Source organism: Macrotis lagotis, chromosome 3 (assembly GCF_037893015.1).
Source record: "Macrotis lagotis isolate mMagLag1 chromosome 3, bilby.v1.9.chrom.fasta, whole genome shotgun sequence".
In the NCBI taxonomy this organism is placed as follows: domain Eukaryota; kingdom Metazoa; phylum Chordata; class Mammalia; order Peramelemorphia; family Peramelidae; genus Macrotis; species Macrotis lagotis.
Window position 1 is genome coordinate 274,337,921 of NC_133660.1, and position 13,751 is coordinate 274,351,671.

General features: G+C 52.2%; 1 protein-coding gene across 2 annotated transcripts in view; it reads left to right on the top strand.

The window, feature by feature from the left end:
- The first annotated feature begins 1,186 nt into the window (after positions 1 to 1,186).
- Positions 1,187 to 13,751, top strand: part of AP2A2 (adaptor related protein complex 2 subunit alpha 2) — an 81,686-nt gene continuing 69,121 nt past the window's right edge. Inside the window, exon 1 of one of the 2 annotated variants that reach the window (XM_074230760.1) lies at positions 1,187 to 1,294. In XM_074230760.1, the coding sequence (XP_074086861.1) occupies positions 1,228 to 1,294 (67 nt within the window). In that variant the 5' untranslated portion in view covers positions 1,187 to 1,227. The remainder of the gene's footprint in view (positions 1,295 to 13,751) is intronic. The other variant, XM_074230761.1, reaches the window with a different exon arrangement.

The window sequence follows — 13,751 nt, forward strand, 5'->3', positions numbered from 1 at the left end:
GCCAGCCTCCTTGATGTCCTCCCACAACCTTCTCCATCTCCCCATACATTCCCCCCACTGCCAGGGAGTCTGTCCCTCCAAGTCTTTACCTTCTGGCTCCTCCCATCACGTGTTAACTGAACCCTGCCCTCCAGGAAACCTTTACCTTCCCCACCCTTCTAGTACCTTCCTGCCCTTGATAATCCCAGATTCATCCCTCTGGAGCTGGTCTCTACCTCTTTGTGGTTTCTCCAGGTCTGGCTCAGAGGCTCTTGAGAGCAGGGACTTGTCCGCCTTTCTCGGCATCTCCTGGAGTCTAGAGCCACGGTGCCATGCACATCGGGGCACTGAAATGCCCACTGGCTGATCTCATTCAGCCGTGCGCTGCCAGTTTACTACCCTTCCCCCGGGAGAGTGCAGATCCCTGGAAACTGGGCCTATCCTACTCTCTCAGTTCTCCTGGCAGGAGGCCCTGGGCTTGGTGCAGAGGGGCCAGGGGGCCCCTGCGGCTCGGCTTGGGGGTGAGGGGCCACAGCTAAGGAGGTACACAAGAGGAGCTTACTGCATGTTTAGTCATGACTGGACAGAGCCCCAGGCCTGCTTGGGAGAGAGGGCGGTGGGCTCGGTCCAGATGCTCAGAGAGGGAAGAAAGGAGGGTGCAGATGCGGCCCAGAATGCTAGCCGGAGGAGGGCCCGAGTTCAAGTTCAGCCTGAGGCACCCTGGCTGGGTCACTTATTTTTTGCCTCGGTTTCCTCATCACATTCCGTCCCAGGGCTGTTGTGAGGATCCACTGGGTCGAGGGGAGATTTGGGAGGGGGGTTAGGGCTGCCTCTGGGGGGGCCCCCTCTCCCTGGGTTTCTGCAGCCCGGGCATCCTCCCCTTGAGGGGCGGCAGCGCCCGCACCTCTGTCTGGCCTCGCACCCCTGCGGGAGGCCCCGCCCCCGGCCGCGCAGGCCCCGCCCCCGGCCGCGCAGGCGCCCTGGCCCGCCGCTCCGCGACTCCGCCGCTCTCCTTCCCTCCTCCGGCCTGGCGGCGGCGCTCGCGGGCTCCCGGGGCCCGGGCTCGCGCACGTCGAGGCGTGCGTGCGTGCGTGGCCGGGCGCGCGCGCCGCCGCCGCCGCCGCCGCCGCCGCCGCCGCCGCTGTCCCCGCCGCCGAGGCTCCGCCGCTCCCGAGGCCGCGCCGCCGCCGAGACCCCGAGAGCGACCCCCGCCCCGGCGCCCCCGCCGCGGCGCCCCCCGCCGCCGCCATGCCGGCCGTGTCCAAGGGCGACGGGATGCGGGGCCTGGCCGTGTTCATCTCCGACATCCGCAACTGTGAGTGCGGGCGGGGGGCGGCTCTGCGTGCCCCCCCGGGAGGAGGCCCGACCCCCGACCCCCGACCCCCGACCTCCGACCCCGATCCCCGGGCCCCGACCCCGGCTTGCGATCCCGGGCCGGGGGCAGCCCCCAGGCTGGGGGAGGGGCCCCGACCCCACCCTGCCTCAGTTCCCCCCCAGCGCGGCCTGGGGCCCCGGCAGTGCGGCCCTGGGGGGGGGCCCGCGGCCTGGGGGGGCGAACACGGAGCCTGGGGCAAGGTGGCTGGTCTGGGGGCGCCGGCAGCCCCCCCACGGGCCACCCCTAAAGCCTGCCTGGGCTGCGGCCCCGGGGCCAGGGCCTGTGGGGGGAGGGAGGGTCGGGGTCCCCTGGGGCCCCCCGATGTCCGCAGGGCGTTCATTCGCTTCTGGCCCCCCCGCTGGGAGGCCCCGGGGTCCCCTCGGAGGGGCCCATCCCCCCAGCTCCCCGGGGCCGCCGGGCCGCACCCATCCTCCGGGGAGCCGGGCCCCCAGAGCCCTTCCCTGGGGTCTCCCGGGCCCCTGGCCCCACGCTTAGTGCGGGCCCCGGCGGTTAGCAATGAATGAAGGGGGAAGCGGCGGGGGCCCGCGGCCTCGGGGCGCCCCGGCCTGCCTTGGGGTCTCTTCTCTCTTTGGGAGGGACCCAGATCCGCCCGGGGAGGCCGGGCCCCCAGGCTCGGAGGTCCCGAGGGACCCTCCCCCGGATTCTCCAGATCCGGATGACTTGGGGGGCGCCCCGACTCCTCCGTTTCCCACTGCGGGTTTGGTTCTCTGGGTGCCTGGGGGGTGCGAGAGACGAGACCGCGCGGGTCATTCTGGAAGTTTTTGGAGGCCTGGGCACCGGCCGCTCCGGGATGCTTAGAGGCTCGGGGGCACGGATGGACACGGACGGGCAGGCGGAGCCTGGGCCTGGGCCTGGGCCTGGGCCCGGGGAGGGAAGAGCTTCGGGGGAGGACGGGGTTTTCTTACCTTTCTTTCCTTTCAGCCTCCTGGGAGACTGAACCAGAGCAGTCATTAGGACCGGGCTCTGCCGAGGCCCCTTCCCTTCCCCCTGGCGGGCAGGATTCCCTGCAGACCCCGGGCTTCAGGGAGGACCCCAATTTTCCTGGTCTTTCCCACTGGACTGTTTGGCCAGACTGACCTGCCTGTTGACCTCTTCATCCCCTTCCAACCCCTTCTTCCTGGGCACTGTCTGGCTTGATGAGCTCATTCTCTCCCTGGGGTTGCTAGCCAGCCAGTCCCACATCCATCCACATCCCTGGGGTGCTCCCCAAACAGCTTGTTATCTCCACCCCCCTCCTCGGCTCCTCCTGCTCTCCCCCTCCCCGCGCCTGGCCAATGGCCCTGCAGCTGAGCTTCCTGCAGGTGAGGCTACCTTCAGTCAGATGCCAGCTCTTCTTTTTGGTCTTTCTGTGTCTTGTCTGCACTGGGGGGGGGCGTGCGTTCACGAAACCCCTACTTGTGTGGATTTGGCTTTCCAAATAGCCTCTCTTGTGGTCCTCTGGTACTATTCTCCCCAATTTACAGTTGCAGACACTGAGGCAGCCAGCCTCCCCAGTACTTTCTGCACGCACCCCGTGTGTCTTCTGTCCGCCTCTGTCTGCCACCACCCTCCCCTCTTGGCCCCTCTCTCCCGTCCAGTCGACTCCACAGCAGCTCCCTCCAGATCAGATAGAAAAGTCTGGCTTGATGGCCGCCAACTCTTCCAGGCTCCTGGCACCCTCCCTTTAAGCCCAGTGTTGACTCACCTTAGCCTGCAAGCTCCTTGAGGGCAGTGAGGGGGCCTCTTTGTACCTCTGAGGTTCATGGTGTACCCAACAAGTGCGTGTGGACCAAATGACTCGATTGTAGGGGCATGCCGTGTGAGATGTTAGGGAGAGTGGAGAGTGTTGTCTGGAAGGGCAAGAGAGGGGGTCTCAGACAGAGCCTTGGAGAGCATTCTAGTCCCTGATGCCCCGTCATACAGTCATTCCCTGGAGAGGCAGGATTCTTTGTGGTCTCTGATCCCTAAGTAAATGCTTCTTGGGGTCCAGGTGGCTGTCCTTGCTCTGCCAGTGATTGCTGGCTGGATTCTTGGTGTACTGAGGGCTGTGTGTTTGGAATCCTGGGTTTTGCCATCCACATTCCCAGTGCTTCTGTGAGAAGCTCCAGTCTCTCCAGCTCTCACTCTTCCATTGGCTTTTCCAGCAGGACTGATCTCTGGGACTTGTTTCATTGAACAGATTTCCATATTCCCCCCCCCCCCGCCCCCCACTAGAAAAGAAACTTCTCCAGCGAGATCACAGTTGACTTGGATTGGCCCCCAGGTTCATCACCCCATTGGGTGGTCCCTGTTTTATTTCTGAAGTCTGATGGGATTTCGAAAGGCCCTAAAAACTCTGCCCTCCCTGGCATCTTCCTCCTGGGCCTTCTGCCCTGGGTGTCTCTCACTTGAGCTTCCCAGGAACATTTTATCCTGGTTGTTGTGTAGATTCTCTCTTAGGTGGCAGCCTTGCCCAGCTAGAGCAGGTTGGATTTAATTCTGTTTCCATCAAGATTAGAAGGACTGGCCAGGAAGACATAAGGGATTAGTTGACCAGAAATGGATTTTTAAATACTGAAGTCTTCCAACTCTGAGGAAAATACGAGGTGAAAATAGAGACACAACTGTAGAATTATTATTTCCACTCAGGTTAATTCTGGACCTGCTTCATGAAATAGAAACAAGTGTTTATTGATCAGGTCCCATCAACCCCCAAGCATTTATCCTTCTTATATGTAAGCCCTTGAGGCCACAGAAGCTGCTTTTACAAAGCTTGGCTTGGGGATGTAGAGTTGCTCCTGAGGAAAGATGAAGGCCAGAGCTAGAGAGAGGACATAGGCCTCTGTGGCTGGTAGAGCTGAGCCTTTGGGATTTTAAATTGGTCATTCATGGAGGCTGGGTGCAGTGTTCAGGAGCCCTGTTGGTCAGCACCGGATGTGCCCAGGGGGTCAGCTCTGAGCTGCCGAGAGCTGTCTCTGCCCACTGATCCATCCACCCTGCAACTGCCAGTGTGATGGGAAAGCATGACCTTGCCTCGGGGAACAAGTGTGGTCTTATGTCACCCCCCTTTCCCCCGTTCCCCATCCCCAAGCTGGCTTTTTCCTCTCTTCCTCCCCCAAGGATCTCCCACATCACCTGCTCCAGGTGCTGGCTCTCTCCTCCAAGGGTTCTTTTGTTTCTGATGTTGGTGTGTGTTTGGTCTATAGAGTGGAAACTTCTTTGGGGCTTCTGTCCCTGGTGCCCACCATCCTGGAGGATCTTACTGAGTGGAGGTGGCTCAGCTCTCGATCTTCTCTTGTGCCTTCACTTACCGCTATCTTCACTGTCCCGCACAAAGCCCTACTCAACTCTTCTCTCCAGCCAAAGGGGCCATCTCCTTCATATCCTCCCAGACTGCTTGTGTACACATCATGGTCTCTGGTTCTTTCTACCCCAGACCCACTTCCCACCTTAGACTATAGACCCCTTGAGGGTGGGAATTGCTGGTTTTTCCCTTTCTGTGAACCTGGTGCTATCTACTTAGGTAGGTGGCCAGGGGTAAAAGGGCAACCATAGGAATGGGCAGTTGGAAAGACCGTGGTGGAGAGAGGCCAGGGATCTCTCAGGTATGGGAAGAGGTGCCCAGACGAAGAGGAGCAGACTGTTTGGTAACCTTAGCTCCTTGATACCTGTTGATCCATTGGTTTGTGAAGGAAATACTTCTCTTAGGCCATGGAAAAAAGCTCGAATCCCCAACATGGAAGGAATGGATCTGGGCGGGAAGGAAGTGTTTTCCTTCAGAAGTGACTGATTATTACCTCTGTGGCCCATTTGAAACCAGAGACTTACATGACTGCTTCCCACATTGACTTTCTTGTTTCTTGATCTGGAGGTACATGAATTTGGATCAGAAAAAACATTTTCATTTTCACTCACCCTAAACTGACCTTGAGGATTTCTTTCAATTCTGAATTGTAAAAGTTTCTCTTTTTAATGACAGAAATCCTTGTAAAAAACAAACTGAAATCCTCATACCAAATCCACAGTCAGGTCAGTCCATTCCCTCACTGATCTGGTTAACCACACAACCCAGGGCCAACTGGGAGGTGGCTTCATCCAGGGGACTCCGCGCCTCCTGAGCATATCTACTGTATCACTCAGAATACTCGCAAACATTATTGGGACTTTAGACTTTATTTTCTTGCTCCTATTTATCATTTTTCAGTATTCTTCAAAAAAAAGGCTTCCAAATTACTCATCTTCGCAGTGATATTTTCCCTGTTGGTCAGGGGCCCTTCCCTGGCCTGGGGACAGTGCCTGACTCTTGTTGTTAGGGCTCATCCCAAATCCACAAGTTTAAATTAATAGAATTTAAATTAAAGTGTCATATTAAAAGTCCAGGTTTAAAAATGCCCCCCCCCCCCATTGAATCATCAAAATAATGAGTTTCTTGTTGGTAAAAATGTATTTTAAATGTTTTGTACTTTGTCATCCAATTGGTTTGCCCACCAAACCCAACCTGTTGTTTCTGCCTTTCTGGCTTGAAGTCCCCAGGCCAGCTGGGTCAGAGGGAGAGCTGGGAGCCTTTTCCCAATACTTCTCAGCCAGCAAATAAGTTGGGAAATGAAGCCGACCACCTGTGGGGAGGCCTGGCCCAATTATGGTATTGGTCATTGAAAAGATGGTTAATGGTCATTCATAAGCCCATGTTGATGAAGCTGAAGCCTTGAACCCTCCCACTCAGTCAGGGAAGGGCAGCTCAGAGGAGAGGGGGCACAGCCTCAAGTGATGTACCCATTATACAGGTAGCCCCTTGGGTGGATGGGGGGGCACGTTGTTTGTGTTCTTATCCCAGGACCTGGTACCAGCCCTCCTGTAATGCTGGAGGGCGACCCTGAGCTCTTGAGCATTGCCAGCTCTCCTTGCAATATCTCTTCCCAGAAGGCAGCAAACAGGGAGCCCTAGGCCTTAGAGCTCTGGACCAGGAGTCAGGAAGATGAGTTCAAATTCTGCCTCACCCGTGTTTTAGTGTAGTTTTCCCAGCTGTAAAATGAGGATCATAGCAGCACCTCCCTTCCCTTCCAGGAGAGCTTTGAGAGCTAAGGAGACTGACTATGTGGAGCTCTTAGCAAACCTCCTAGTTATAACAAGGAATCTGCCAGAGTCAGGGAATTGAGGCTGCACCTGCATCTCATGGGCAGAGTTCTGCCAGCGCCTGGAACCTGGAGACAAGATGATGACCTGTGCAGGGTGTCTGAGGCTGCCACATCCCAGGAGTCTGCTGGCACAGGGAGTGCTCAGGTGTGCCCCGGGAGTCAGCCCAGACCCGTCCTCTCTGGGCTGCATCTGCAGAGAGCCCAGAAACCTGACTGGGAATCTCAGAATTGAATTTCCTGACTTGGGTTCCCTGAAACAAGAACTCCATTGGTTGACCTTTAAAGCATTACCTAAGGCACCGCTTTCATCAAACCCTTGCCTAAACATTATTAGAGTTAATCTGAAAATCTACTAATTACGACTGTTTGTCTTCCAGTTTTCCATTACTGGGGTTTCGTGCCCAAAGGCTGTGGTAAGGGCAATTACGTAATTGAAGAGAAATGATTTCTGAAAGGTGGCTCATTGGCTAGAGTGCTTCCTTTGGGGTATGGCTGTTGAAAATCTGGGTGTCTGGTTGCCTGAGGTTTAAGATCTCTGTTCTCTGTCTCTTCGCCTCTGTCCCTCTCTCCCTTCTTGTCTTTCTATTAACAGCAGCAGAATGGGACCCTTAGAATTTTATTTAAAAGAAATGAATTCTCTGATTTTTCAACTTGTAGTTCATTTGGTGAGACCTGTTCACATTCAGTGGAATTTCCTAAGCTTTTAAACTGAGTGTCTGCCATGTGCTGAGCTTTGAGGCTTTGTAACCCAAGGCAAAAGATGACCACTTTCCTGTTGGACTTTAGAGTTTCCTATGGGCTGTCCACATGCTTATATACACACATGCATACATGTTGGAGTAGATGCGTGTGTATACATATGTTTATAAATCAAATCAGTCAATACTTAAATTAATTCAGACTGTTCACTGGAAGATCAAATGCTTTGGCCACATAGTGAGAATTGGGGGCTCATTGGAAATGACTCTGATATTGGGAAAGATTGAGGAACAAAGGAATGGCTGAGGAGGAGTGGGATAGATAGTGTCGTGGAAGTGACATACCAAGCATGACCTTGTGCAGTGGTGGAGTATAGAGGGACCAGCTGTGCCATGGTCCATGGGGTCCCGAAGAGTCAATCACGACTGAGCTGCAGCATCCACTGTGGATCTACCCACACCCACACAGACCCCAGCTCTGCCCCACCCCATCTTTCTCAGCTATGCCCTTCCTTCCTCACCTCTCCTTCCCCACACCTCTCTTCATCTTCATCCTTCTGTCCTTTGTGCCAGGGCTGACTTCTCCATCTGGGTCCTTGATACCATATCTATTATTTTCAGGTTCATCCTCACCTACTTTCAGCTTGCTCAGGTATCTCAGATTCCATAAATACCTCCCTTTGAGGGCAGCTAGGTGGTGCGGTGGATAGAGCACCATCCCTGGAGTTAAGAGAGCTTGAGTTCAAATCTGGCCTCAGATACTTAATAATTACCTAGCTGTGTGACCTTGGGCAGGTCACTTAACCCCATTCATTCATTCCCTTGCAAAAACCTAAAAAAAAAAGACCTCCCTTTGGCCTTTCTGTTGGTCAGGGGCTATAGCTTCTGGAATTTAGGAAATGGAATTCATAAGTAGACACTTACTGTAGCCCACAGGTTTAAAGTGGAAAAGTCTGAGCCTTGATGCTGATGCTTCATTGAGAATCTAAGGGGTTCTTCCAGGTGTTGTTCTTAGACCCAGGTTAGAGAGGGGCCACTGCTGGAAGGTTGGTCTCAAGCAGCTTGTGGTCCTAGACCTCTCTTCCTCTCTCTAAAAGTAGTGACAGAGGAGCAGATGAGAGATTTGGAAGGGGTTGAGAATCCAGTCTGCAAGCCTCTGCTGTGGGACGAGACCTTTGCTGAGTGCTCAGGTGTAACCCAGGATTGGAAGAACAGAACCTTGTCTAGGATGTGAAGCCAAAAGACAGATGCCAGAAGCTGTCTCCGTAGGGACACCCCTGCTTTGGTCATTTGATCCTCTCATTTTTCAGGACTACATGTTGGAGTAGAAATGATGTCTGCTGTAGGATAAAGAAGGAGGCAGATCCTTGGAGGGGGTGGCAGCATCCCTCAAATGAAGTAGTGAAACTCTCCCTTGTTACTTGGGCATCATTGCCAAGGTGGCTCAGTGACAGTGGCACTAAAACAAACAAAGAAACAAGCAAACCAAAGTCAGGCAAAGAGGCTTCATTCTCCAGTGTGGGTACTTTCCTCTTCTTTTTTTCCTTTTTTCCAGTCCACTTCCTCCCTTTTGCCTCTTCCTGCTGAGTAAGAAAGAAGAATAAAGCCCCTTCAATTTTTTTTTTTGAAAAGCACTTATCATTTTATATGCATATTGTCGAGGAAAATGTTTCATTACTTCAAATTCCAACCCTGTTATATATATACATCTACATGTATATTTAGATATGTACTCTTTAAAATCAACATTTTATTTTTTTTAAAAGATTTTATATATTTTGAGTTGTACAATTTTTCCCCTAATCTCACTCCCCCCCCCCCCCCCCCCCCGCCTCAGAATGCAGTCTGTTAGTCTTTCCATTGTTTCCATGGCTTACACTGCTCTAAGTTAAATGTGATGAGAGAGAAATCAGATCCTTAAGGAAGAAAAAGTATAAGAGGTAGTAAAATTACATAGCAAAATAATGTTTTTTTTTAAAATTGAAGGTAATAATCTTTGTTCAAACCCTACAATTTTTTCTCTGGATATAGATGGTATTTTCCATTGCAGACACTCCCAAATTGTGCCTGATTGTTGCACTGATGGAATGATTAAGGCCATTAAGGTTGATCATCACCCCCCATGTTGCTGTTAGGGTGTACAGTGTTTCTCTGGTTCTGCTCATCTTGCTCAGCATCAGTTCATGCAAATCCCTCCAGTAAAACCCCTTTTACAAAGACTGAAGCAAAGCAAATGTCTTCATTGTCATATCCCCTAAATGGCTGCACCCTGAGCCCTTCACTCCTCTTGGGAGCTGGATGTCATGTTTTCTCAGGTCCCTGGTATCGTGATTGGTTGTTCTGCTGATCAGCTCCAGTTTTCTGTTCCCTTTATTCTGCATCAGTTCTTGCATGTTTTTCCATATTTCTCTGAAATAATTTCCTTCATTATTCCTTAGTTCATCCATTCACTAAATGATGAACACCCCCCCCGATTACATTTCTTTGCTACCTTAAAAAGAAGCTGTCAGTATCTTTGTATAACATTAGTTAGAGTTTGTTTTCCTCATAATTAACCCCTTCCCTAAGCTAATTCTCTCTTCTCCCCTTTTCCTCCTCTTTCCCTGTTGAAAGAAAAGTATTTTTGTACCCCACTGCTTGCATATTTTCTTCCTTCCTTTGACCTCCAGCTCAAGTGTCAGCTGACTCCTCCATATGTTTTTATAAACTTTTTTACTTTTGCAATCTGAAAATGTGAGATAATTTTCCTTAGCCTTTTCCTCTCCTTCCTTGGTCCTTTCCTCTCATCCCCTATTTATATATTTATTTCCTTTCCCCTTTCTTTCCTGTTTTTTCCTTGTGATCCTTCCCAGTCTTGTCTAGTTAGACTTTCTGCCAACCCTGAGGAGCCTAGGGTTCATCTCATTAGAATGTAAAGTTTCTCCTGGTTTAGCCTCTTGTCCCATGTCTGAACTTGCATGTTTTCCACAGCTCTGGTCCAAACATCAGGATTGTGTGGAGGCCCTGGTTCATTAAAGGCCCTCCTGCTTTCTTGGCTGTAAGGCTGCATCCTTTCTATCTTAGTATGTCACATTCCCAGCTCCCTGCTGCTGTATGGTGGTGGCTACTAAGTCATGAGTGATCCCGATTGTGGCTGGTTTGACTTTGAGTTCTTTCTTTCTGGCACTGGGTCTTGGCTTGGTGTCCATGGAGGTCTCATTTTGGGGTTTTCTTTCAGGGTGAATTCTGTTTTTCACTTGTGCCTCCCCCCGGTTCTAAGAGAGTGATCTTGGATAGGTTTTGTGTCCCTGGTGCCAGGCTGTTTATTCCCTTTGTGATTCTTCTTCAGTTCTTATTTCTTTTTCAGTTTTTCCTCTAGTTCTCATTCTATTTGTAAATACATTTTTGACTCTTTTTTGCCCACTCTCATTTCATCTCTTACAAGAATTGTTGTTGTGTTGCCTCAGACACCCTTCTTCTCTCCATGCCTCTCCCCAGATGTTGGAGTCTTCTGTCTGGCTCCTTGGGTCAGGTCAGAGTCTTTCCTCAGTGTCTGCTGTCCTGTCTCTTTTGCCCTACAGCCAAGGGTCTGCTTTACCCTTTCCCTGTACTGCCACCCACAGGCAAGCCTCTTCTCAGGTTCAGGCTTAATAAATGTAGATTGATTTTATTTTTTAAAATTATTTTAGGTTGGTTTTTTTTTTTTTTTTGCAAGGCAATGGGGTGAAGTGGCTTACCCAAGGCCACACAACTAGGTAATTTTTAAATGTCTGAGACCAGATTTGAACCCAGGTCCTCCTGACTCCAGGGCTGTGCTCTATCCACTGTACCACCTAGCTGCCCCTAGATTGATTGATTGAGTTTGCCCTGAGTCTGTGATATGGAACCTGTGTTCCAGTAAGGGCCTGTGCATTCTTTTTTTATGGGTCTGGGGCACTTCTCTGACCTTGGTGGGTTCTAGGGTGCCGTTGAACCTCTGTGTGTTTGTAGACCTGGGCTGGAGAGATGACTTAAGGTGACTTTTTCCTTGGATTTCCCCATTAGTGTTCGATTTGCTACCTTTTCCAGAGCCACCTGAAGGGTCTGGGCTTTACAGCTCTCTGTTCCTCTGCTTTCTTGGCTTTGCCTCGCTTTGCCTTCTTCAGGAGGAGCATAGGAAGAGAGACCCAGAAAGGGAGAGGTAGTGTCCCTCTGACCCCTCTTCCCTCCATCTGCGGTCAAAGGGGATGATTAGCAGGGCTCTCCTAGAGGACCTTCTTTGGAAATCTTTCAGGGCTAAGGAAATGATGACGAACTGCCGAGGCTGCCCCTGGGTCCTGCATCAAGGAGGCTTCTGCTGATGGCTGACAACCTATCCCAAAGGTCTTCCTTTTCTCCTGGTGTTGGGACCTTGCTGGTGGATTGGGGTGCTCCTCCTCCCTCCTTGACTTTGGCAGCCTCATCTAAGACCAGGAGAGGACAAAGCACACACTTTGCCCTGAGGTGTGTGAAGGGGAAGACTTTGGACTAAGTGGAGAAAGATTCGAGAGCCAGGCAGACAGATTTCTTCTGCTCTGCTTCTTCCCTGGGACGACTTGGAGAGAAGCAGTGGCAGGCAGCAGGGCTCAGTGAGGGAGGTCTGAGCTTGCCTGGTTGCCCGAAGCTGGATAGCTTTCTGTCAGGGCTGGGCCCTGGGCTTAGTAGCCTTGGGTAGGAAAGGTGGACCCTTCAGGGCTGTGGGGGGGCGGTGCAGTGCTCCAGTGTCTAGCTTTGGTTGGAGTATTGGGTTTGCCTCTTGCCTAAGGGAGGATGGACTTCATAAAGTAAAGCCTTTGGCAGAGTGCTGTTTTTAGTCGTTTTACAGAGGAGGAAACTGAGGTAAACGGATGAGTGACTTGCCCATGGTTACACAGGTTTGTGTCTAGGGTTCCATTTGAACCCAAGTCTTCCTGCTCTAGGCCCAGTTCTCTATTCACTAACTGTTTTATTTATATGTCTCAATCACTAACTGTTTTATTTATATGTCTCAAGAATTTCCTTAGTTCACTTTATCTTGGTCTAAAATGGCCTTTTTCATGATAGGGTGCAAAGTTTTATTATATAGGGGTTCTAAGAGTTTCTGAACTGGATTTCAGGGTGTTGTGAACTTGGATGAGGAAAAAAATGACCTTTTTATTTTTACTGACCTCAACCTAAAATTGAGTATTTCTCCCAAAGGGGGGTGCAGGCAACTGGCCTTGTCCATCCATCCACCCCTCAGTCCATGGAAGATTAGGAACTCCTCCCTGTCTAAGGGAACTCCTTATCTGCACCAGCCAAGCAGGGCAGGGACCTTGTTCCAAGCTAATCTCTGGAGTCTGCCTGTCACTAGTTTGTCACCCCTGTGGGTGTGGGTTTAATGGGGAGTCAGTAAGAGTCAGGAGCTGGCAGGAAGGGCTGGGGGAGGGCTCGTGAGGAAATTCTTAGGAGACTTGTAGCCTTGTGTCTCTTGGCCAGGCGGGGGTGGGGGGTGGGGGGGGTGGGCCTGAGGAGAGTCTCACTTCCTTTGGAGGAGGAGGAGGAGCTGATGCTGGGCCAGGTTGGAAATTCTGAGCAGCTTGTGTCGGCCCTGGTCTTGTGAAGGGGCTAGGGACCTGTGACCCTGGTCCTGTGACCCGAGACCTGTGTTGGGCCTCCTTCCTGTGGCCCTGCTCCTGTGAAGGGACCAGGGCAAGAATTCCCTGCAGGTCCCTAATATTCTGACTGAGTTTTTGCAGCTGGATGGGGGATCGATGGGCTCTGGAGACAGGCAGGCCCTGGAAGTCTTCTGAGTCCCCTTGGGGGGAGCTCTGGCCAGTCAAACCTTTCCTTCCCACAGTCCTTCCCCAACTCCTGCCTTGCCATGAGGGTTACTGAGCCCAGCTTCTTGATGGCCAAGCTGACTGGGGGGGGGTGGTCTCCAGGCTTGTGGCCTGAAGAGGAGTCCTCAGCCAAGTTGGGGCAGCACATCCGGTGCCAGCACTGACCACCTGGTTCTCTTTGCTCTGTAGCCAGTGTCACCTGCTAGGCCCCAGGGCAGGGAGGGGAAGGTTTTGGACTAGGCATTCCTGAAGAAGGAGGGGCTGCTCTTAAGAGAATCATGTCCTTGGAGAACTGGACTGTGCCCAGATGATCAGGGAAGGGGGAAAGAGGGATGTCAGTGCCAATCTGAGGTGCTATGTGCCAGGTTGTTGTGGGGAGACCCATAGGCTGACCTTGGGAAGCTGCATCCCATCACATGGGTCTCCCTTCGGTACCAGACCACTGGGTCGGCCTTCTTGACCTTCCTCGATCTGCTCTTTTGCTCCATGGTGTCGGCTTCTGATGGAGTTCACCTCATTCTCTTTGGCCCTCTTGTACTTCTCACTCTTGAAAGCTCCCTCTTGGAGTGCACACTTCCTTTGGGTCTGGCGTATGGTCCCCCATTGCTCAGACTCCTTCCTCCAGTTGAATGCATCTGCACTTCAGATCATGTTGAAAGACAGATGAAGAAATGATTTTGACCTAAGCCATGGTGGTAGCAAGTGAACTTGCCCACCCCTGTATGGGGGTCTTTCCGGCCTGGGAGCAAAGCTCTCCATGGAGCAAGTGCTTCCAGACCACCCCCAT